This window comes from Patiria miniata, unplaced genomic scaffold (assembly GCF_015706575.1).
Source record: "Patiria miniata isolate m_02_andy unplaced genomic scaffold, ASM1570657v1 HiC_scaffold_12, whole genome shotgun sequence".
Lineage (NCBI taxonomy): Eukaryota > Metazoa > Echinodermata > Asteroidea > Valvatida > Asterinidae > Patiria > Patiria miniata.
The window spans coordinates 3803732-3830354 of record NW_024037050.1 but is presented as its reverse complement, the minus strand read 5'-3'; the positions used below and the strand labels follow the sequence as shown (position 1 = coordinate 3830354).

Genomic DNA, 26623 nt, shown 5'->3' with positions numbered 1-26623 from the left:
CAAAGATGAAGTTAAAAATATAATATTTTGAAGTTAAAACACAGAAAAGATCTTTACAATCAAATGCAATGTCAAGTTGGGTGTGATTTCATTAAAAATAAAATGGTAACATAAACATCTGGAAAAGAAACCCAATGAAATAGTTTGGAAACAGACAAACATTTTAGATCTGATCTTTTATAGGAACGATTTTAAAAAGTAAGATTTGAGGCTTTGCCTGGTAAAGATACTAAATAATGAAGGTTTGTGGAAACTGACACCATGTGCGAATAATTTCTCCTGAAGACGGTCAGAGCATACTGACCGGAACGTCGAGTTTATACCTCTGGTTCTTTTCAGAACCATTCTCTTAGTTGAGAAATTATTCGCACATGGTGTTTCCGCAAACCTTCATTAATTAAACATGTTAAAGATTTCAATACCTGTGATTAGCTTTAAAGTCTTGAAAAACAAGCAAGCGTAAAAAGAAAATGAACACGTGTTACATGAATGCAGGATTAACATATGTCGAGAACATTTACATAATTCAAGAACATTTTCAAAATTCAAGAAAAGCTTAAAAGATTTTAGTAAGAGAGGGAGAATGAAGTTTCAGAGCCAAACACAAAACGAAAAACACGAAAAAAAAGAAAACAGTCTTACGAAATCACATAACTAGTCATCTGAAATCTTCCTCTAAGTTCCCAACAAAATAATATTCATATACAGACAGTTTAATTTCATCCGCTTGAGACATGGTATGTAATTTAGAACTGGAAGTGCAACAGTGCAAAACAACATAAAGTACACTTGATGCATAATCCACACATTACGACATATCTAGAACTTAACACTTAATGCTAAAAATCTGAGGTAATTCCTCCATGATTAGAGTCAGTGTGCCCAGTTTGTTTGAATCACACAATTTGTACATGCCTGTTTATGATTAATTGGGATTACACTTGGTACAAATCCTCCTGACAGTGATCAAAAGCAGTCGACCTTTCAAAATGAGGCAATAATTACAATGAGGTCATGGCAACATTTCAAGCAAATCAACCGTAGGGAATTCAAATGGGCGCAATCGGTACTCAAGGGCCCACTAAAAAGGAGGCACAGCGAACTCCTGCGGTCTGGTCCTCGGTGCAAGTGATGTCAGTGGTGGTAGCGATGCAATCCACCAGGCGTTGCTCATCGCCAAAACAGCGCACCTTGTCCAGATTGAACGGGAGTTGCTCCGTCACCTGGAAGTGGGAACCAATGAAGGCTCTCTGTGGGATGGGGTAGCCCAGCTGGCTGCATGCTACAAAGGCACCTCCTAGATCCCAGTCGTTGTCACAGACCGTTCCCCATCTGCCATCCTTGTAGACCTCCACGCGTCCCTCTTTCTCTGTCGCTCCACCAACCAGACGGATATCACCTTCGCTGGCAGGTGGTTCTTTGGATGGAAAGAAACGGGCAAGAGGTCAGATTGCTTACTTTTTTTTCTGCAGGCTTTCTTAATTGTTAGTCTTTAGGACTTTCAATATTACGTTTGTTCTTCACCAATAATGTTTAAACACTGTACATGTATACAGGACAGATATTGTACAGGACAAGAGAGACTTAGAAAATCAAGGAGCTGGAGCCTGGGGACATTTTTAAAGAACAACATTATGGGAACTGTTATCAACTGAACTACAGTGGGGACAGCCGGTAAATGTCCCAAATTGTCAAGTGTTGAAGATAAATTCGCCCACCCAAGGTGTGGGCCAATTCTACTAGCGAATACTTACCCGTAGAGTATTGCTACATATGCATTATTCCCTAGAGGGCGCTAGTCATTCGCCAACACCCGCCATACTTTCGCTTCTCGAGCGTAAAGGTGCATAAGTGAACGCGTACGCGAGATTGGGGAGGCGGGTTGGCACTCTATGGGTAAGTACTCACAAGTAGAATCGGCTCACACCTTGGGGGGGGGGGGGGGGGGGGAGGAGGACGAGGGATTCTACTGCGCTCTACTTCAATACCCGTAGAATATTGCTAAATATGCAGAATAGCACCGCTGTAGATATGTGGGTTCGCGTACGTATGACATGGGAGTGGACGATTTGGAAGGCGGGCCGCAAGAAAGCGTGAGCCCTAAGGCTTAACAAGATTACACACAATAATAATCAGAGGAATCGGCTTGTACCATAATGTACGTGGTAAAAGCTGTCACTGGTCGGTACTGCTGGGTGCCAGCGGAAGAGGAACCGGATCCAGTTGCATTGCTGGGGCAGTAGAGGGGGCTGCATGCACAACCGGTTGTGCCGTGGGCCTGCAGCCCTAGCTAACAGGACGTGCAGGTGTTGAAAGTTTTCCGACATGCCGCTTGCATGATATTGTTGCGAACCCAGAATGCTAATTGATTATGGAAATCTAGCGCCCTCTGGTTTCTCTCTGTCCATGAATGACACAATCTTCTTGTTGTCTTTTGCTGTTCCCTTATTTTACCTAATTATCGCAAATTGCCAACTTGCACTTTTATTCCCAGGGTCTCTTACCAAGCACAGCGCATGATGCAATACCACGCGCGCTACTGTATGCATTATTCATGTAGCGATGTACATGTGCGCGACTGACCACACCTCCCTTCGCCCAAGCGAGCTAAGTTCCTTTCCCCATAGCATGTGTGCTTTGGAGTTCTCCGAGAGACTGCTCAGCAGCACGGAGCATTTCTCTCGGACAGATTACATACCAGCACAAACCACGCCAGTATCATTCTATTTCTATTCTAGTTCTAGTTCTGTTTAATGGTTTAGTTTATGTCAACTGTATTACATTGTGTAATGCTGTTTTTATTCACTGTAATGAATCCATTAACATATTGAGTGATCTGGCGGTTTCAGACACTACTAAGAGTAATATTCAGGGTAGTTTGGAGTGTTAGAACGACTACTGGGTTAATATCTATGAAAGTCTGAAAGATCAGCAGTTCAGTATGTGAGTATGGTAAGCAACTGTCTTCTGTTTGAAGGGAACATGACACAAATTTTACATCAAAACAAACTTTGCGCATATATCCATTCCCTCGAACAGTATAAAATCTCCTCTTTGGTATCATCAGCATAAAAAAAACAAAAAGGCCCCCAAACTCTTGAAAATGGCAATATGAACACTGAAAACAATTTAGGATAGGACACACAAACATATTTTAGGAATGGCATTAAAACAATTCTTTTACAAGAGATTTTTAAATGAGTATTTGCAATGTCTTCAGCTAATTTACTATGATCAGTGATACATACCAGTATCAGCACAAACCACTCCAGCGTCCTCACTGTGCCCACAATTTTGCACTCCCCAACCTCTGTTTCCACAGTCTTCCAGTCTGGTTTCCTCTTCTGTGCAGGACACGTCATCCAGAAGGATTGGTCCTATACCTTCTCCAAACCGAGCTCCACTAGCAGCCTCTACAGCACCTGTAAACCCAAGCTGCTTACAGACGACGTTGGCATCGGTATCATCCCATTCATCATCACAGACGGTACCCCATTCACCTTGGTAGTAGACTTCCACGCGCCCTTCCTTGTCATTCTCACCACCAACAAGTCGTACTGTCACATCAGGCTCTAAAAATGCAAATAGACAAAAACTTTCAATAAATATTTACCTATTTGTAAAACCATTCGTATTTGACCCAACAGCAGGGGTTTTGTAAACATTGCAAGTCCTTCCACCTGTCCGAGTAACTTTGTACTTGCACTGGTGCAATGAGAAATTTATGTTGTATCTAAATTTGAAATTCAATTAGGTACAATTTGCTAGATACATCAAGTGTCAAAACCTAAGCATAAAACATATATCTAAAATATCTTCTTAAATATGTTGAAGAGGCTTCTGCAAGTCTCTAGATACTGACCTTCGTTGGGCAAACAAACAACCCCTGCATCCTCATAGTGACTGCAGTCGGTAGTTCCCCATCCTGCATTAGGGCAATCTACAAGCCTGCTCTCCGTGTTGACACACTCAACTTCGTCCAAGAGGATTGGATCCACACCTATGAGGACAAATATGCCACAGTATTCTATCATGTAGTCTACTGCCTTTTTTTCTCTCTGGACACTTACCCTTTAGATACACATATCCTTTTCAGACTGGCATTTCAGAGTTGCAACAAACCAAAGTATGCTGAAGATTTGAGTTACATAAACAGTTTGAGGTTTGAAACAGTTGGAAGCAACTATGTCTTTCAAAGATAAGCTGTTGTATTCCGAGGGATGAAAGTTATTAACAGCCTGAGATGCTCTTAATACTCTATAGTTTGGCGTTAATGAAGAACAAAAGTCTGAAACAGGTAAACACTTGGTTTAGTGAACAACAGGCCTCTGAGCACTCATTAAGAGATGAAGTTGCACTGGGTAGCCAAGGGCAGGCGAATGCATATTGCTACAAGCATAACAGTCTTTGGGACAGTAACCCTACTCTTCGGTAAATTTGATTTTAACATACATGTAAGATCCGTCCCAGTTTGAGGGGTATTTGTGAGACGCGGAGGCAACTTTGAACCAAAAACTCACCTTCACCAAATTCAGCATTCGTGACTGCTCTCCCAGCTCCGTTAGTGAAGCCCAGCTGTCTGCAGACCACTTCAGCATCATTCATGTCCCAGTTATCATCACAGACAGTTCCCCAGACACCGTCATGTTGGACCTCCACACGCCCATAGTTGGGAGATGGCCCAACCAGCCGAACATCGCCCTCACTGCCCTCAACAGGCTCATCTAGTGGACATGTTGATCAAGAATAATGCTTACTTCTATACTTATTTGATTGTCATTCAGTTTGCCATGAGCCCAATCACAGCCTCACTGCCAAGGCAGATTAACAGTTTTGAGACCAGTGTGAAGTTGGTTGATTCACATGTCAGTTAGAGGTCAACTTATTTTAGTTGTTCCAAGAGCGCGAGTGCAACACAAAATATTAAATGTAACGCATCAGGTGAATGGCATATGGAACACAGACAAACTACATTTTCTGAGTTCCGCTATCGTCAACGTCAAGCAAACTTGACGCACAGTAAAGATGCCAACACGTTTGTCATACACAAACTTTTCAGCAGGTATCCTGTTACTTGAGCCTTTAAAGGGAATGATAGCATGCGCATCTTTAATAGAATAGCACAATATTGACCGTGGTATACTGGATAATCACACTGATGTTTAATTGCCATGGATCAACCAATCAGGATCAAGGATTTAAGATTGCTTGAAGATCAATGTTATTAAAGTATCCATACGCATGCAAATAAAACACTGTGCTCCGTGTGACACATGATGCGTGCTGGAGGAGTTGACAGTATGATAAGGTGCAGTGCATTGCAACCAATCAGATTTTAGAGTTTGGGTATTGCCTGTCCCCATAATACCCATGTGATTTGTGGTCAGCTCTCCACTCTATGGACACCATGAACGAACAGTGTATGGCCCCTCATCACCCCTCATTGGCACTCTTATGGGCGGGATGCAACACACAAATGTGCAATGGTTCGCACTTATGAGATGAAAACCACGGCCAGGTTATGGCCGCAAACTGGCAAGATTTGCATCAACGTTTTTACGACTTGCACAGCTTCAAAGTTATGTAAGTATACATTTGTGAATGTGCAAAATGTGTAGCTTCTTTGTGATTATCTAAACAGAAAACATGTTTACGCACATGTCGGAGAATCAGAATTATGGCCATTCTCCTAATCAATGGGAAACTCAACTTTGGACTTAAAAGACTATGATCTAATTACTCTTTGGATAAGTCAGACTGAAAAAAATATACTCACATGGCTTAACGCTCAACTGGATGTAAAATGAAGACTGACAACTAAAGGAACTAAATATGTCAAAGGAACGTTCCATACAGAATGGGAACGTTCTGATTTTGAGACACTCCCTTTAGACACTCCTTAAGGGTACATGACACAAAGTTTGCATCAAAGCAAACTTTACGTTAATATCCATTCCCTTGAACAGTATGAAAAGTCCTCTTTGGTTTCATCGGCTTAAAAACACAAAAGGTCCCCAAACTCTTGAAAATGGCAATATGAAAACCAAAAATAATTTGGGATACGACACAAGAACGTACTTCAGGACTTGCACTAAAAATATTTATATATATATGTATCGAGAGATCTTTACATGAGTATTTGCAATGTATTCCTCAATAACTTACTATGATCAGTGATACATACCAGTATCAGCACAGACCACACCAGCGTCCTCACTGTGCCCACAATTTTGCTCCCCCCAACCTCTGTTTCCACAGTCTTCCAGTCTGGTGTCCTCTTCTGTGCAGGACACATCATCCAGAAGGATTCGTCCTGTACCTGCTCCAAACCGAGCTCCACTAGCAGCCTCTACAGCACCTGTAAATCCAAGCTGCTTACAGACGACGTTGGCATCGGTATCATCCCATTCATCGTCACAGACGGTACCCCATTCACCTTGGTAGTAGACTTCCACGCGCCCTTCCTTGTCATTCTCACCACCAACAAGTCGTACTGTCACATCAGGCTCTAGAAAAAGCAAACAGTCAAGAACTTTCAATAATCATTCACCTATTTGAAAACCATTTGTATTTGACCCAACGGCAGGGGTTTTGTAAACATTGCAGGTCCTTCCACCTGTCCGTGTAACTTTGTACTTGCACTGGTGCAATGAGAAATTTATGTTGTATCTAAATTTGAAATTTAATTAGGTACAATTTGCTAGATGCATCAAGTGTCGAAACCTAAGCATAAAACATGTATCTAAAATATCTTCTTAAATATGTTGAAGAGGCTTCTGCAAGTCTCTAGATACTGACCTTCGTTGGGCAAACAAACAAGCCCTGCATCCTCATAGTGACTGCAGTCAGTAGTTCCCCATCCTGCATTAGGGCAATCTACAAGCCTACTCTCCGTGTTGACACACTCAACTTCGTCCAAGAGGATTGGATCCACACCTATGAGGACAAATATGCCACAGTATTCTATCATGTAGTCTACTGCCTTTTTTTCTCTCTGGACACTTACCCTTTAGATACACATATCCTTTTCAGACTGGCATTTCAGAGTTGCAACAAACCAAAGTATGCTGAAGATTTGAGTTACATAAACAGTTTGAGGTTTGAAACAGTTGGAAGCAACTATGTCTTTCAAAGATAAGCTGTTGTATTCCGAGGGATGAAAGTTATTAACAGCCTGAGATGCTCTTAATACTCTATAGTTTGGCGTTAATGAAGAACAAAAGTCTGAAACAGGTAAACACTTGATTTAGTGAACAACAGGCCTCTGAGCACTCATTAAGAGATGAAGTTGCACTGGGTAGCCAAGGGCAGGCGAGTGCATATTGTTACAAGCATAACAGTCTTTGGGACAGTAACCCTACTCTTCGGTAAATTTGATTTTAACATACATGTAAGATCCGTCCCAGTTTGAGGGGTATTTGTGAGACGCGGAGGCAACTTTGAACCAAAAACTCACCTTCACCAAATTCAGCATTCGTGACTGCTCTCCCAGCTCCGTTAGTGAAGCCCAGCTGTCTGCAGACCACTTCAGCATCATTCATGTCCCAGTTATCATCACAGACAGTTCCCCAGACACCGTCATGTTGGACCTCCACACGCCCATAGTTGGGAGATGGCCCAACCAGCCGAACATCGCCCTCACTGCCCTCAACAGGCTCATCTAGTGGACATGTTGATCAAGAATATTGCTTACTTCTATACTTATTTGATTGTCATTCAGTTTGCCATGAGCCCAATCACAGCCTCACTGCCAAGGCAGATTAACAGTTTTGAGACCAGTGTGAAGTTGGTTGATTCACATGTCAGTTAGAGGTCAACTTATTTTAGTTGTTCCAAGAGCGCGAGTGCAACACAAAATATTAAATGTAACGCATCAGGTGAATGGCATATGGAACACAGACAAACTACATTTTCTGAGTTCCGCTATCGTCAACGTCAAGCAAACTTGACGCACAGTAAAGATGCCAACACGTTTGTCATACACAAACTTTTCAGCAGGTATCCTGTTACTTGAGCCTTTAAAGGGAATTATAGCATGCGCATCTTTAATAGAATAGCACAATATTGACCGTGGTATACTGGATAATCACACTGATGTTTAATTGCCATGGATCAACCAATCAGGATCAAGGATTTAAGATTGCTTGAAGATAAATGTTATTAAAGTATCCATACGCATGCAAAATAGAGCACTGTGCTCCATGTGACATATGATGCGTGCTGAAGGAGTTGACAGTATGATAAGGTGCAGTGCATTGCAACCAATCAGATTTTAGAGTTTGGGTATTGCCTGTCCTCATAATATGGGTCTGTGTGATTTGTGGTCAGCTCTCCACTCTATGGATGAACAGCTAGTGTATGGCCCCTCATCACCCCTCATTGGCACTCTCGTGGGAGGGACGCAAAACGCAAGTGTGCAATATGGTTTGCACTTATCGCACAAGCGCGATAAGTTTATGAGATCGAAAACCATGGCCAGGTTATGGTCGCAAACTGGCATGATCTGCATCAACGTTTTCTGAATGAGCACAATGTGTAGCTTCTGTGCTTGAGCATAATGTGATGTTAGCAATGTGTTCAGGATTACTTCCCAGTGGTCCCTCCCCCACACTTTCTCCCTTTGTAATCACTGATGAAAGAGTACTTGTGCATGGGAAGAATGAGTGAACTTGCTACCTAACAAATTCAGCATCAACACTTACTCTGTTTTTTTAGAATCCCACCCGACTTCCTTGGAACTGCTTCAGTCGGTTTGCAGCATGGCTCATGTTGCAAGTATTGTGACCTAGGGGTGTCATCCCCGGCTACAGTGTGATACAGGCGATTCCCTTACAGTTTGCCACCAAGAGGTTGCCATGGAGAGTCCATTTTTGCAGTGCATTGTGGGAGACAGTCGACGCATTCGCAAGGCGTGGGACACTTAAAATTCTTAGTTTGTCCAGTCAGTAGTTTGGCAAGCGTATGATTCAAGTATCGTTTTTTTTTTCTTTTCTTTTTTAATATCAAGATGGTGTTTTTTGTGAGACAGCAGATTGCGATGCCCCGATCGATAAAAATTTAACTCAACTTGTGCACTGACATTCGTTCAAATCCCGGTAAGTGGGCCATGTTTTTGTCGACCGTAAACTTGAAAATGGACTCTCTAAGCAGTGATATTGACTGTTGTAATTGTTTGGAATGATTCCGAAGTCCAGTCAGCCTGAAGTTATTACATAAAGTTTGTACATGTGAAACCAAATGCTTTTTGTCAACTAGAGAAGTTCCTCCTTGCCCTTTTGTTTTGGTGCAACTCTGGAAAGCCAGTCTGCGACTGGCGGCAGTGGTTGCATAACCTTGGGTCTTCTGAGGCCTTTCTATGGGTGTGATCTGATATATAAGCATGATTCTTTTTGTCCAGTTTTCTACATTAGTGAACATTAAGTGAAGATTAAATCAAACTGCCAGTCCACAGAGTACACCTTGTTCACTATACATGCCGGTTCACACTCAGCGCGAAAGCAAATGCGAACGCAAATTTGCGATGTCAGGGCAAGTTTTCACGCTATGATTTCGCAAAAGTTGAGCACCTTTCAACTACGGCAAATTTTGCAGCGACTGTTTCGTGACGTCAAATTTGTTTCGCATTCCCAATTCGCGTGCAGTATGAATCGGTCTTACCACTTGCTACTTGGGAGCTAGTTTTGTAGTATGTTTTCTTTACTCTATCTCCAGTGTCACTTGCTTGTAACTGGATTTCTGCTTTTTTTTTTTTACCAAGGAGACTTTTTCCGCCATGGAAGTTACATTTTGTGTAGCGGTTGTAGTGAAATGACCGCTCTATGGGAGTTCTGCAAAGTCCTTTTTTAAGATTCAATCAATGATTTCTGGTTAGTAAATCAGCTACCTCTTGTTTTTCTTTTCAAATTTCAAATGGTATACTGAGTGTCAAAATCAATCAGTTTTAAACTCATGTAGTTTTTCATTTATTTTTGTTTTACTACGAAAAAGGTAAGACAACGAGCAGTGTTGAAGTCGAGTCACTTCACTTGAGTTGATTCCGACTCTCGGAATCTTGAGTACCTTGGGTTGAGTCCGTGTACAAGTCTCAAGTACTTTGGTTCAGGACTGAGTCCGAGTCACATTTGTATGAAATGGATGTGCGTGGACATGAACACACATACAAGTGCGCGATATGTAAGTGATGCACTTTCCAGGGAAATAACATTTGTATTTCCTGCGGTACAGACCTTGTGCTTAACATTCTTTAGCGTTGCTTTAACTTTCTTTCGGAAAATAAATTTTGTGGGCAATATAAATATGTGACTCTACAGGCACCAGTCATAAGTGTCAAGTCCAAGTCATGAAGTTTAAGTCAGAGAATGAGTTTGAGGCTTTTGCTGATGTGACTCGATTCTATGTCCTGGACTTGAGTCCTAACTTGCAGGTTCTGCAGTACAGTGATCTTGTTGCCATTGATACGCAAATAGAAACTCTACATGAAGAATCCAAGCCCACTCTGATGATCAGACTGATTACATACCAACACAAACCACGCCAGCGTCTTCACCATGGCCACAATTTTCCACTCTCCATCCACTGCTCCGACAGTCCTCCAGCCTCAAATCATCTTCGGTACAGGCCACGTCATCCAGCAGGATGGGTCCCGTCCCTTCCCCGAACCCAGCACCACTGATGGCCTCTACGGCTCTCTCAAACCCAAGCTGCTTACAGACGACATTGGCATCGGTATCATCCCAGTCATCGTCACAGACGGTACCCCATTCACCTTGGTAGTAGACTTCCACACGCCCTTCATTGTCATACCCACTCCCAACAAGTCGTACTGTCACATCAGGCTCTGAAAATCACAAAGGAGAGTCACAGTAACGTGATTTCCAAACTGAAGTCAATGTGAATGTGATGGAAGATTATCATATTTTACTACACCCCACCCACAGATTCTGTATTTTGATTGGCCGAGAGCAAGTCACATGGCAATTGTTATTTTGTGATGGGGAAACAACCAATGTAGCAACCTGTATGCATGCGTGCAAATGCATACGGGTGTAAACACTCTTTGTGTTCACAGCTGAGTTCAAACGTTATTTTCATGAAGGGGTAGTTTGAAAAGTACAAGTAAATATTTTTTAACTAATTTCGTTTTGAAAAAGAAGAACATTTGTAATTTTGGATGAGCGGATTTTTGTTGAATTAATCAGCAATCTCTTCAATTCAAGCAGAATCTGTGGGTGAGGTGTTATAAAACAAATATTGTTGAATGCGTCTTAAGTTTGGTGAAATCGATCCTAGGACGAGTCGCAAGTTAAGACGAGTTACCCTTCCTAAGACGCGTCTTAGCGTTTCATGAAATTGGCCCCAGGAAACACACCCTCAACACAGATTTATCCACTGCTTTTCAGAAAGATAGCATGCTGGTACGTTTTGCCACCCATACATCAACCATATACCAGCCGAAAGAACATTCTCAGATCGTTCTAATGGTGTAGTTTATTCATAGTATTTTTATTACATTAAGTTCAAAGAGTGCTTCAGAAGTATTCACACACAATTTCAGGTATGGAGTGCCATTTGGTCATGTGGTGAACTGGCTTGCAGTTCAAGACTCTCAGCAAGACCGAACCCCCCCCCCCCCAACCTACCCTCTCCTTGTTCCGCCTACGAGCCTATAGGTTACTTGATTCTCAGAAATTGCCAAAAAGCTTTACCCACCTTCATCTGGTATACAAACAACGCCTGCGTCTTCCAAGTGGTCACAGTTTGAAACTCCCCATCCTGCATTTGGACACTCTGTAATTGTGCTCTCAGAGCCTGTGCACTCAACATTATCCAGGAAGATTTTACCCACACCTTAAAAAAGAATGATGTTGAGCATGGCATAAAGTTAACATGGCAAATACAAAAAAGGGCAAATTCAAAACTGACGACATGTATAAAATGTGGTATGGGCCCTTGTCAATCCACTTTCGATCAACTAACAAGCTGTACATGCCCTCTTTAATGCATTGATACTTGAAACACTGGAAACTTGAAACACACTGCAATACCTTGGCCAAATTCGGCGCTCAATGAAACTCTCCCAGCCCCATTAGTGAAGCCCAGCTGTCTGCAGACCACTTGAGCATCATTCATGTCCCAGCTATCGCCACAGACAGTTCCCCAGTCGCCATCTTGTCTCACCTCCACACGACCCACATTGGTCTCTGGCCCAACCAATCGAATCACTCTACCAAGTTCAGATTCTGTCAATAACAAACACAAAAACGAAAGAAGGTGAGTAATAATTTCACACGGAATTCCTTCGCCTCATCAGCCAAGGCTGTGTTTTTCTCTGTAGGTGATTAAACTGGAGTCTTCTCCGTTATACAAGCTTAAATTTAGTTTAAATTGAATACACAGTTGACCTGACAATTCCATGACGCCTATAACTTGTTTTGTCTGAAGCGCAAGGTAAGGGAACCAGACTACGAGCACAGCGTTTTTTTTTTGGTTTTCCAGCATCCATGAACACAAAATCTTAAATAAATCGAACGATATTTGCTACAATTTCAACACCATATGAAAAACTGCACACAAATATTTCTGACTTTGTTTCAGGAGGTGTGCCAATTTTAAAGACTGTCAGTTAAGGGGTACTGTACCCATCCTGACAGATTCCAACAAAACATGCCATTGGGGTTAATGCATGTTTTAGGAACTTTAACCTCTATTCATAAATACCTAAGACAGTTTACCCATTCCTATTGGTCGAGAGTCCATCACCTAGGCAATCTTAAAAGGATGATAAAGACCGGCTGGCAGGTCTTAAACACTTTTCCAGTGTCACATGAATATGAATCCTATCAAAATCCAGTGCCCTTTCACCGTTTTATTGATTGAACGTTCTCAGTCCTTACGTATAACAGGCATGCCCAATACTACCAGTAAGTCAGTATTTCATAGTCCTAAATTCACAACGCACCGCTACAGCTGCATTTTGCATGACATCAAGCAGTACCCGCTATGCGCGCGCCGATCTCCATAAAGGACTTATTTACGACTTACTCGTGAGCTTCACACTCCATTATATAGCTAGAGGGGTGTTTCCACAAACATGAAGTGACATTGTTGAACAAAATTGTTTGAAATTTTTAATTTTTGACTCGTTTTGACTTTTGGACCTAAAAATTTTGATTTTTGGAATGAAAAGGTATTTATGAATGGGAATAAATAATGTGCTAGGTCGGTACTATGTTTAAGACTGGTGGGAGTCTGGAATGCTGATAATTAACCTCAGCTGCATTCCAGACTCCAGTCTGAAACATAGTGTTACACACCTCCCAAGCACACATGTATTTTTATATAATTAAAGAAATGCATTTTTCAATAAGATTAACCAAAAAGGGATGTCAAGTTGTTTTCATATATTTAAGAGAAGTAGAAAGTTGCACAAAATATGTTCCTAATACGTCCCTGTAAGTACATATATGTCTTCTCCGCACATTTTAGTATTCTAAGTGATACATACCACCATCACCACTACCAGCACCACCACCAGCACCAGCACAAACCACGCCAGCGTCTTCACCATGACCACAATTTTCCACTCTCCATCCACGGCTCTGACAGTCTTCCAGCCTCAAATCATCTTCGGTACAGGCCACGTCATCCAGCAGAATGGATCCGGTCCCTTCCCCGAACCCAGCACCACTGATGGCCTCTACGGCTCTCTCAAACCCAAGCTGCTTACAGACGACGTTGGCATCGGTATCATCCCATCTATCGTCACAGACGGTACCCCATTCACCTTGGTAGTAGACTTCCACACGCCCTTCATTGTCATTCCCACTCCCAACAAGTCGTACTGTCACATCAGGCTCTGAAAATCACAAAGGAGAGTCACAGTAACGTGATTTCCAAGACTGAAGTCAATGTGAATGTGATGGAAGACTATTTTTACTACACCTCACCCACAGTTTCTGTATTTTGATTGGCCGAGAGCAAGTCACATGGCAATTGTTATTTCGTGATGGGGAAACAACCAATGTAGCAACCTGTATGCATGCGTGCAAATGCATACGGGTGTAAACACTCTTTGTGTTCACAGCTGAGTTCAAATGTTATTTTCATGAAGGGGTAGTTTGAAAAGTACAAGTAAATATTTTTTAACTAATTTCGTTTTGAAAAAGAAGTACATTTGTAATTTTGGATAAGCGGATTTTTGTTGAATTAATCAGCAATCTCTTCAATTCAAGCAGAATCTGTGGGTGAGGTGTTATAAAACAAATAGTGTTGAATGCGTCTTAAGTTTGGTGAAATCGATCCTAGGACGAGTCGCAAGTTAAGACGAGTTACCCTTCCTAAGACGCGTCTTAGCGTTTCATGAAATTGGCCCCAGGAAACACACCCTCAACACAGATTTATCCACTGCTTTTCAGAAAGATAGCATGCTGGTACGTTTTGCCACCCATACATCAACCATATACCAGCCGAAAGAACATTCTCAGATCGTTCTAATGGTGTAGTTTATTCATAGTATTTTTATTACATTAAGTTCAAAGAGTGCTTCAGAAGTATTCACACACAATTTCAGGTATGGAGTGCCATTTGGTCATGTGGTGAACTGGCTTGCAGTTCAAGACCAAGGGCGGATCCAGGGGGGGGCCAAAGGGGGCCATGGCCCCCCCCAAAACGAAATCAATTTTTTTTTTTTTATGTGACATCGCAATAACGGCAGGCAATGAGTACACCACCATCTTTTCCTCAAACAAAAAAACATTGGTTAAAGTGGTCAGAAATTGCCTCGGATCGCACCACAGAACATCTAGAATCCAAAAAAATTTCGGGGCCCTTAAGCGGGCCCCGAACCCCACGCCGTAATTTTTTTGACCCACTTTTTGACATCGCAATAAAGGCAGGCAATGAGTACACCACCATCTTTTCCTTAAAAAAAAACATTGGTTAAAGTGGTCAGAAATTGCCTCAGATCGCACCACAGAGCATCTAGAATCCAAAAATTTTTCGGGGCCCTTAAGCGGGCCCCGAACCCCACGCCGTAATTTTTTGACCCACTTTTTGGGGGGACCAAAAATTGTTTTGGCCCCCCCAAAAATTGTGTTCTGGATCCGCCTTTGTTCAAGACTCTCAGCAAGACCACCCCCCCCCCCAACCTACCCTTTCCTTGTTCCACCTACGAGCCTATAGGTTACTTGATTCTCAGAAATTGCCAAAAAGCTTTACCCACCTTCATCTGGTATACAAACAACGCCTGCGTCTTCCAAGTGGTCGCAGTTTGAAACTCCCCATCCTGCATTTGGACACTCTGAAATTGTGCTCTCAGAGCCTGTGCACTCAACATTATCCAGGAAGATTTCACCCACACCTTAAAAAAGAATGATGTTGAGCATGGCATAAAGTTAACATGGCAAATACAAAAAAGGGCAAATTCAAAACTGACGACATGTATAAAATGTGGTATGGGCCCTTGTCAATCCTCTTTCGATCAACTAACAAGCTGTACATGCCCTCTTTAATGCATTGATACTTGAAACACTGGAAACTTGAAACACACTGCAATACCTTGGCCAAATTCGGCGCTCAATGAAACTCTCCCAGCCCCATTAGTGAAGCCCAGCTGTCTGCAGACCACTTGAGCATCATTCATGTCCCAGCTATCGCCACAGACAGTTCCCCAGTCACCATCTTGTCTCACCTCCACACGACCCACATTGGTCTCTGGCCCAACCAATCGAATCACTCTACCAAGTTCAGATTCTGTCAATAACAAACACAAAAACGAAAGAAGGTGAGTAATAATTTCACACGGAATTCCTTCGCCTCATCAGCCAAGGTTGTGTTTTTCTCTGTAGGTGATAAAACTGGAGTCTTCTCCGTTATACAAGCTTAAATTTAGTTTAAATTGAATACACAGTTGACCTGACAATTCCATGACGCCTATAACTTGTTTCGTCTGAAGCGCAAGGTCAGGGAACCAGACTACGAGCACAGCGTTTTTTTTTTGGTTTTCCAGCATCCATGAACACAAAATCTTAAATAAATCGAACGATATTTGCTACAATTTCAACACGATATGAAAAACTGCAAACAAATATTTCTGATAGTAATGATTTCACACGGAATTCCTTTGCCTCATCAGCCAAGGTTGTGTTTTCCTCTGTAGGTGATAAAACTGGAGTCTTCTCCGTTATACCAGCTTAAAGTTAGTTTAAATTGAATACACAGTTGGAAAATAGGAAAAAAATATAATTTATTTCTATTACATCAAAATAAGCAGATGCTGATACACTATTTTATCCCTATTTTCCTTGTTGCCACTCTATTTTATTTCTATTTTTAAAACTGCATGCTATTTTATGACTATTTTTGGTGTCTTGGACATCTTTTGTGTGGACCACGGGCTATTTTTTGGCGATAGGATCTTTTAATATAGGATGTCAATAACATTGAATTGAATGAGCCAAGTACAGTAACCTTACCAGTCTCACAATTTACTCCTATAAAGCCATCTTGACAAGAACATGTGTAGCCATCGGCATTTCTGGTGCACTGCCAATCGTTCAGACAGGGATTAGGTTTGCACACATCAGCTTCTGTGGAGAGCAACACATTTCAATCTTCAATCCCACTTATAGTTACTTCATATCTAAGTACAACTGCGGATTAGCCCAGGTGGACTCCCTTTCTTCCCTACGTAACGGAGGGAGTCCAGGGTATGAAGTGCTCAAAACTGGGCGAAAACATTTCTGACCAATATTTTTAATATTTTACCTTGTTGGAGAAGCCAATTTTTACGTCGTAGTATTCTATGTGTCCTTATCTATTGGGCAGCTGGGTTCAGAAATGCGCCAGTTACCAGAAACACGTTTCGGCTTTGGTCATTGGTTGAGCGTTTTCGTGACATCGGTTGGCTGGAGTGACATCACGGTTCCAACCAAAGCACGTACAAGTTTAACGCTGCTTTAGAGTTTATTTTCCTGATTAATGTCGGTCAGCATCACATCTGGAATTCCTGAACCCAGCGGCCCAATAGGTAAGGACACATAGAAAATGTAGGCGTGAAATAAGCTTCTGTAACGAGGTAAAACGTAACAAAAATTTGGTCCAAATTTTGGGTGGTCTTATGTAGAGAATTCTCATCCTGTATGTTAGTCGTAATGCAATGAAGACTTCGTCCAACCTGGGCTAAACTGCGGATGTGAGATCATGATGTTAAAATGATTATTTCCTATGGCTCCCTATCAGAGATTCCTGGTTAAAACATGCATGGTTTGTGGTGTTAGAGCTCTGAAGATACCAGCAGTTGCTGTGCATCATCTAGGATGCGTTCCACTCATGCAACATGTCCGTGCTCGTTAGCTTTGCCCCGCGAACGTACATGTTAGTTGCAATGTTGAGGAAATGACAATAGGGGTAATCAGTTCTCCCCAACTCCACGCTCCGGTAATCACCAGAAAAAAAAGAAGGGAAGATTGCAACCCCTCTTCAAGCACCAGTCCTTTCCCGCCACTCATTTTGAGCTGAGGAAGCGACCCGGATAGGTTGTAAAACTGTGGTAAGTTTAGTCCAGTTGTCTTGTTTCAACATTGCAGTAAAGTGACGTGCTCGGGCACAACAATAGCAAAAATATATGAACATCAACATTCTAGAAACTGCAGATGAGTAAGAATATTTGCTGCTGTAAGTCCAGTGGCATGACACAGCAATTGCTTATATAGGGTACCTGTAGTCACTGTGGACCTTATTTACCTGTTATACACACCACTCCAGCATCATCACTGTGACTGCACGAGTCTTCTCCCCAGCCTGATGAACTGCAGTACAGAATGTTGGTCTCGTCCCCACGGCACTCCACCGATCCCTGAAAGCTTGACTAGCACATAACGTTTTGATTTTTTTTACCCTCTATCTTTTATACTTTGGTTTAGTTTGATATCTACAGCTGCTCGGCAGGTCTACGGGTAGTATCAAAATTGAAACAAAGGTGTATGTCATAAATCAATGAATATTTCATAATTGACTATAATCAAAACGGAGTTTCGTTTGATCAATTTGATTATCATTATAAAATAATGACGCGATTGCCAATTGACGTAAGAAACGCCATAAATTATACCGGGAAAGAATAAAGATGTACATTGTAATATAAATATTATTTATCCCCGCATGATCAAAAAGTTGGATACAAAACAGAGGTAGTAAACTCACCATTCTATGTTCATCGTGGCTTGAGCAGCCTTTTAATCTCACAATTAAATTCGGCAAAGTCTAAAGAAGTTTATGAACATTTCAAATTGTAAGGGGTTAACCCTGCATTTTTTTAAACGAAATTGGGAAAAATCAGATGTTTTTGTAAAATTGCAGAATTGTATGGGGTTAACTTGGCATTTTTAGCAAAATTGGGCAAAATGAGATGTTTCTGAAAAATTTCAGGGGTAAGGGGTTAACCTTGCTTCTCGAATTGTTAGGGGTTAACCTTGTATTTTTAGCAAAATTGGGCAAAATGAGATTTTTATTTCACTAAAAAAGCAAGGATAATGCCTTACATCTGAAATTTTCCAGAAACATCTGATTTTGCCCTATTTTGCTAAAAAAAATGCAACCTTAACCCCTTACAATTTGATTTTTTTCATAAACATCTGATTTTGCCCAATTTTGCTGATATATGCAAGGTTCCACCCCTTACAATTTGAGATTTTTCATAAACATTTAAATTTGCCAAATTTTACTAAAAAAGCAGGGTTAACCCCTTACAATTTGAAATTTTTCGTTCACATCTTATTTTGCCAAATATCACTAACAAAGCAAGGTTAACCCCTTACAATCTGAAATTTTCCAGAAAAATCTGATTTTGCCCAATTTCGCTAAAAATACAAGGTTAACTCCTTACAATTTGAGATTTTTCATATAAATCTGATATTGCCCAGTTTTGCTAAAAATGCAACCTTAACCCCTTACAATTTTTGATTTTTCATACAAATCTGATTTTTGCCAATTTTGCTAAAAATGCAAGGTGAACCCTTTACAATCTGAAATTTTTCATGAACACCTGGTTTTGCCGTATTTTGCTAAAAAATGCAAGGTTCACCCCTAACAATTTGAAATTTTGCATGCACATTAAAATTTGCCCAATTTTACTTAAAAAGCAAGGTTAACCCCCTTACATCTGAAATTTTTCAGAAACATCTGATTTTGCCCAATTGTGCTAAAAATGCAAGGTTCACCCCTTACAATTTGAGATTTTTCATAAAAATCTGATATTGCCCAGTTTTGCTAAAAATGCAAGGTTCACCCCTTTCAATTTGCAATTTCCAGAAACATCTGATTTTGCCCTAATTGGGCAAGGGTTAACCCCTTACAATTTTTGATTTTTCATACAAATCTGATTTTTCCCAATTTTGCTAAAAATGCAAGGTGAACCCCTTACAATCTGAAATTTTTCATAAACACCTGATTTTGCCCTATTTTGCTAAAAAATGCAAGGTTCACCCCTTACAATTTGAGATTTTTCATAAACATTTAAATTTGCCAAATTTTACTAAAAAAGCTAGGTTAACCCCTTACAATTTGAAATTTTCCAGAAAGATCTGATTTTGCCCAATTTCGCTAAAAATACAAGGTTCACCCCTTACAATTTGAGATTTTCATATAAATCTGATATTGCCCAGTTATGCTAAAAATGCCAAGTTAACCCCTTACAATCTGCAATTTTCAAGAAACATCTGATTTTGCCCTAATTTGGCAAGGTTAACCCCTTACAATTTTTGATTTTTCATACAAATCTGACTTTGCCCAATTTTGCTAAAAATGCAAAGTTAACCCCTTACAATCTGAAATTTTCCATAAACACCTGATTTTGCCCTATTTTGCTAAAAAAAATGCAAGGTTAACCACTGACAATTTGAAATTTTTCATAAACATTTAAATTTTCCCAATTTTACTAAAAAAGCAAGGTTAACCCCTTACAATTTGAAATTTTTCATACACATCTTATTTGGCCAAATTTTACTAAAAAATGCAAGGTTCACCCCTTACAATTTGAAATGTTTCGTTTTGCTAAATTGTAAGGTTAACCCCTTCCAAACTGTTAAATCAATACATGAAGTGTCCCATTTGACTTTTTTAAAACAAATTTTTTTTCCCCAGTTTTTAGGGTAAAGGAATTTTCTCTTTTTCCTTTCTCTTTTGTTGTTGCTATATTTTGCGAATTAACTCATTCGTATGGAATGCTCATAGTCAATCAAAAAATATTTCACACATAGGGGCCTAACTTATTTTTTTTTTAATTTGATAGAGACGCAATGATCGTGCTATCATATACCATTCTATTACTATCGCAAATTACTGTATTGTTTGGAATGCTCACAATTAAAAACACGTTATTTGAAAGATGTATAAATAATATTTATACTACAATGTACATCTTTATTCTTTCCCGGTATAATTTATGGCGTTTCTTACGTCAATTGGCAATCGCGTCATTATATAATGATAGTCAAATTGATCAAACGAAACTCCGTTTTGATTATAGTCAATTATGAAATATTCATTGATTTATGACATACACCTTTGTTTCAATTTTGATACTACCCGTAGACCTGCCGAGCAGCTGTAGATATCAAACTAAACCAAAGTATAAAAGATAGAGGGTAAACAAAATCAAAACGTTATGTGCTAGTCAAGCTTTCAGGGATCGGTCTGAGCCATAACAATGCCCCAGCCGATCCCTTAGTTCTCTTCCGGGGTCTCGGCGTCCCCGACCAATACACACTTCCTTCCCTATCCATCCATATAACACCGGAGGGCCAGGCACCATGTAAAAGCAAAGAGCTAAGGGAGGAACAGGGCGGCCCCTAAGCCCTGATCCTCCGAGTGGACCACATGCCCTGAACCTGTACGATGGCGCCAACCTGGTACTCGCGGACAGTACCAGCAGCAGTGCTTACCGATTAAGCTAAGGTACTGGTACCTTTACGACGGGAAATTAAATCTCTTATAGTAAATGATTGAACTCATACGTTAAAAACCAAAAAGACACCAGCGGTGATTCGAACCCGGGACCCCACTAACTGTGGACGACGAATCGTAACCACTCGGCCATTTCGTTACCTTAGAATTTTCCTTAAACTGAGAAAAGTTGTCTTTATAGGTGAGCAAACGCGCCAGGAAGATTACTGGGTCCATTTGCTTTACCTTAATGGGTAAAAACAAGTCGATATAATGAGCCCAGTGTGTTTGTTTTGTTAGGAAGCTGCATAACACAGCCTAACGTGCAAAACAGTCGTGTGCTAGGCGGATCATTACGCAACAATGAACACCGCAATTGTGAATTTTCAAAAGGCAGACGCGTAGATTTCTACTCTTTGTATCTGGGCACATATAGATTCTCACCTCCCTCTTCAGCTATTTCGACTTTCTTAAAAAGAAAAATAGAGACTGTCAGCGAATCTCCGGGAGTTGAAATAAGGATCGTCCCCTCGATAGACCTCAGACTCAGTAAAGTTCAACATTGGGCTCTTTTTCAACAGCTGTTTTTGCGGAAACTTTACATCTGGATTTTTTTAGAAGCATCTGATTTTGCCAAATTTTAGTAAAATTTTGCTAAAAAAGCAAGGTTAACCCCTTACCATTTTAGATTTTTCATACAAATCTGATTTTTCCAAATTTTACTAAATATACAAGGTACACCTCTAACAATTTATTTTTTTCATAAACATTTCTTTTTGCCCAATTTTGCTAGAAATACAAGGTTAAGCCCTAACAATCTGCAATTTTCCAGAATCATCTGATTGTGTCCTATTTTGCTAAAAAAAATGCAAGGTTAACCCCTTACAATTTGAATTTTTTTCATGAACATCTAATTTTTCCCAATCTTATTCAAAAAGCAAGGTTAACCCCTTACAATTTGCAATTTTCCAGAAACATTTGATTTTTTCCCATTTTCGCTTTAAAAAAAATGCGAGGTCAACCCCTTTCAATTCGAAATTTTTCATAAACATCTAACTTTGCAAAATTTCACTAAAAAAGCAAGGTTAATCCCTTACATCTGAAATTTTTCGGAAACATCTGATTTTGCCCAATTTCGCTAAAATATGCAATGTTCACCCCTTACAATTTGAAATGTTTCATAAACATCAAGCCCCATACAATCGGCAATTTTCCAGAAACATCTGATTTTTCCCGATTTTCCAAAAAAAGTAAGGTTAATCTATTACATCTGGAATTTTTGAGAAACATCTGATTTTTTCCCGATTTTCCAAAAAATGCAAGGTTAACCCCTTACAATTTGAATTTTTTCATCAACATCTAATTTTGCCCAATGTTACAAAAAAAGTAAGGTTAATCTATTACATCTGGAATTTTTGAGCAACATCTGATTTTGCCAAATTTTAGTAAAATATGCACCAAATTTTGCTAAAAAAGCAAGGTTACAATTTTAGATTTTTCATACAAATCTGATATTGACAAATTTTGCTAAATATACAAGGTTCACCCCTAATATCTCTTGTTTATACAACACTCGTTGGGCTGTTTATTCGAGAATTACGATGAATAAACTGCACCCGGTGTCACGGTCTCGCTTCTCCGGCGTGCTGGATTCTCCGGGTGAATGCGGCGGATAATTGAGCACGTTACAGTGCACGTTACATGAGCACGATACATGCTCATGAGTCCGCTGTGCTTACTTTTCCTCGGGCGGTGCTATGGAGTCTACCAAGTCCACCCAAGAATGTGTTATGTAACACTTCCTGTGGGTCTAGCTTAAAGAGGACTTTAGTATTTTGGAGTGTCTTGCAACAGCGTGGGTGTGTACGTGTGTGTATTGAAGAATAATTAAGAACGAACTCCTTAGTCTGTGCATGGCTTCTTGGTCTGTGAAAGGTCTGTGTTCCTTGCTCGTTCGTGGTTGTCTTTATTTTTGCAACCATGTGTATCCTTCACATCTTTACATGTACAGTATTGGGAGTTCCGCGCGCCACGAAAATTCTGGATTTGACTGGTACCTTATAACGTATACATTTGTACATACAGATATCCAAAGATCTCACGTGCACCCGTACAACCCAGCGAAATGTACACTACTTCGCAACTTGCGCATGCGTGTTTAGGCGAAATTTCCCTCTGCGGAGAAGCTAGCACGCCGGAGAAGTGAGACCGTGACACCGGTACTGCGCAGATTGGTTTTTATAGCGCCATGCTAACATCATAAACATCCAAATTACGAACACATGCAGCTGGCGGTACTACCCAAACAATGACGACTGCTTTGCACATGATCCAAGATTACCCACAATTCCGGTTTTTACCGTTTAGGTCTGGCTCTAATCACTTACGCGATCCCCTGACGTCTCGTGCACTGACTTTAGGCAAAATAGTCAGACTTTCGCGGTCTAGTAACCAGACTGTGACTCTTAACGAAAATCAAATGAAAAGTGAAAAATCAAATGAAAAGTGAAACATCAAATGCATATTGCAAATGATCTAGATCGAATACAAATATACCGATGAAACATCGAATACCTATTGCTCGAAATGTAAAACATATATTTTTAAAACATCGCTCACATATTTAAGAATATCGCAAATATATTGTAGACATCACACACAATTGTATCGAAAAACCATCGCACATTTAATGTAAAACTTCGAGCATAATATTGAAAACATCGCACATATATATCGTCAAACATCGCACATATAAATTGAAAATCGCACATAAAATAATGTAAAACATCGCACACATATATTTAACATCGCACATATATTGTAAAACATCGCACTCATATATTAAACATCGCACACATAATGAAAAACATCGCACACTTATATTGAACATCGCACATAAATATAAAAGATAACACACACATATTGAACATCCAACATATATATTGTAAAACATTGAATATTGCAACGTTTAACACGCCATACCCAGCGCCCTGTTTGCAGGGCGGTGGGTACGAGCAAATGGAAGAGTGTGGTCACATGTCTCGATCTCCCACAAAGTGGCCAACTTTAAGTGGAGAGGACAACCACAGACAGAGATGTAGTGACTTGACTCGAGTCGCATATTTGGCGACTCTGACTCGGACTCGAATCACTATAACTACTGACTCGGACTCAGACTTTACAGCGGCCGCGGACAATAGGATGTCAAGTAGACCCAAAAATCAACTTTATTTAAAGACTATAGGTAATCATTGCGAATTTAGAAGCTTCAAAATCCAGCCCAACCTTTTTGAGTTATGCAACTGACTGAAAAAAAAACCACTGAGTAAATCTCAATTTAAGACCCAGAACGAAACGGGCATTTTGTCAGTGGCGGCCGCAGCTTCTGACATAGGGTAGCAGACCAGTAAATAAACTTCCATAGACCCCAATGAAAAAATGCTCCCACTTCAAAAATTCGGAAAAAATACTCACAACTCTCCAAGGTGTTCAAGACACACATCAAATTAAAGCTTATTTCATCATCTTTCATTTTCTTTTCAATTTTTGGGGGGTCAACTGATGACTTTTAGGAGAAATTTCCATCTGAAGACGATCACCCCTGAAAATAGTCCTGAAGCCCATCGCCATTTTGAAAAACGATGCCTACACTCCATTGCAAAATAGAGCGCTTTTAGGGTCCAAATTACATCCAAATTACACAGAACTGCAAGCTCCCAGTCCTGTGCACGGCTTCCACCCATATTTTTTACAAACCCTCAAGTTCATGGCCCACAGCATGCTCAAATACTGAAGATTTTGAGGGCATGCAAATCGTGATTTGGCCGGCGTAGGCAATTTCGGACCGATTTACTGGTCTGCACCCATAGGATCGCGAGCGGCCAGCGGTTGAGCGTTCGATTAGCCCGGATGTCTATCTTGGCTTACCCGTCTGCCTTTACCCGAGTCGAACCGGGCGAGCTATACTCACGTCCACCGATGAGGTTTTACATGTCTTTTAGTCGTGTCTCGGACTCGACATTCCGCGTCCGTGACCCGGACTCCACCCGACTTGAATGACTCGGGAATCAGACTCGGGCTACACACTGAGGACATGGACTCGGACTGGAAACTGGGACTGGAAAAATGGAAACCCAAATGGCCGGGTGCCCCCAATTTTTTTAAAAAGAAGTTCTGCATGTATATAGCGCTTTCCAGACTCAAGAATATAAAAGCCTTAAGCTTTCTTTTGGCGTAAGAATCATTCCCGGCTCATGTACTTTTCCAGTTATGGAATTTTGAACACAAACACCGTTTTTTTTCCCATTTTGTCCACGGTTCGCAATAAAGATAATTTAAAGTGATATTTCAGCAGAACTAATAATGTTTACATAAAAACACTCTCATAACCATGATAACTGGCACTTACATTAAAAAGCTGCTGCTTACAGTGTTAAAATAACATGTTTTACAATGTCAAAAGGTTTACAGTCTTGCCCTGCGTTCTACTTGGCTACCCCAGAGACTTATGGGATTATTCTGATATCATTTTAGTTGAACATGGTTTTATTTTTACTGAAATAGAACGTATAACTTAAATGTGATCCGCGGACAAGGTTTTAAAAAACGGTGTTTGTGTTCAAAATTCTAGAAAAGTACATGAGCGATTTGAATGATTCTTTCACTGAAAGCTTATTAATTGGACCATGATTGGACTTGATCATTATCCCAGGTTTGGAAAACACTACATGCAGACATTTTTTAAAAATAGGAGGAACCATTTGGGTTTCCTTTTTTTGTAATCACCCTGTTTTTGTAGTGAGTGCCGACATCGGTGTAAATCCGTCGGTGCGACTCCAGCTAAACCAGAGAGGAGTGCTTCAACGAACGAACCTCACCCCTCCTCATGGATGGGTAAGTCCGTGTCAAGATTGCTCATATTTCGAATAAGTCAAGATTGGTCATAATTCGATTACTTGAAGTAGGCCATAATGTTCAGCTGAGCCCAATAAAAACAAAACCCAAAAGTCAGTTCGTGATGATGGACATTTCGGCTTGAATTTAGGCCTACACATACAGAAAACAACTCCCTACCTTGCTTTAGCACGGCATTCTCAAATAAAAGAAATTAGGCCTAAGGATACACTTGCCAAACGAAGACTTAGTTTGTAACGTCGTGTGACCATGGAGGAAGGTTGCCAATATTTTATTGGAGCGCATAATGCAAATGCAATACTCTTTCCACTTAACATAGCAAAGGACCTATAGCCGATAGCCTAGGCAACAGTTTCCGAAAGTTCTAGTAGCGTACTTACGTTGTTCTATATCACCACCGGCAAGTACCGCCGGTAGGACCAGTAAGATGACAAGAAACTTCATTTCGACGGAGTTCCTCTCTTTAAGCCGTAGTAGACAAAACAATGCACCAACGACTCCCATACAAAAAAAAAAGAAAAACGTGTTTCTAGCTTTTCAACCGAAAGCCGACCGCGAGTGTCGGGTCCGGACTTGTTTCCAGAGTTTCTCCTGGCCTTCCGTACCCTAGACAGCAACTGACTGTTGAGCGCAATGACTGTCTGGTTTAAAGCTGGCTCTGCAAGGTTCCAGGGTATCAAAGTTAATCCCTGGTACCTGCTTTATTTGAACACCAGCTGATCGTCATTTCCGCTTATCTGGCGTGCGTGACCCCATGTTTATCTTGTGC

At 40.6% G+C, this 26623-nt stretch overlaps 1 protein-coding gene across 1 annotated transcript; it reads right to left on the bottom strand.

The window, feature by feature from the left end:
• Positions 1-355: 355 nt before the first annotated feature.
• LOC119745684 (deleted in malignant brain tumors 1 protein-like) lies at positions 356-26491 on the bottom strand. The gene is made up of 15 exons (XM_038222221.1): positions 26235-26491; positions 16473-16586; positions 15556-15750; positions 15221-15358; positions 13505-13855; positions 12045-12239; positions 11710-11847; positions 10520-10837; positions 7457-7660; positions 6799-6936; positions 6185-6508; positions 4521-4724; positions 3863-4000; positions 3249-3572; positions 356-1417 (listed from the first exon to the last, which is right to left on the bottom strand). Exons 1-15 carry the CDS (start codon positions 26356-26358, stop codon positions 1071-1073), a joined length of 3252 nt encoding a protein of 1083 aa, XP_038078149.1. The 5' UTR covers positions 26359-26491; the 3' UTR covers positions 356-1070.
• Positions 26492-26623: the final 132 nt, after the last annotated feature.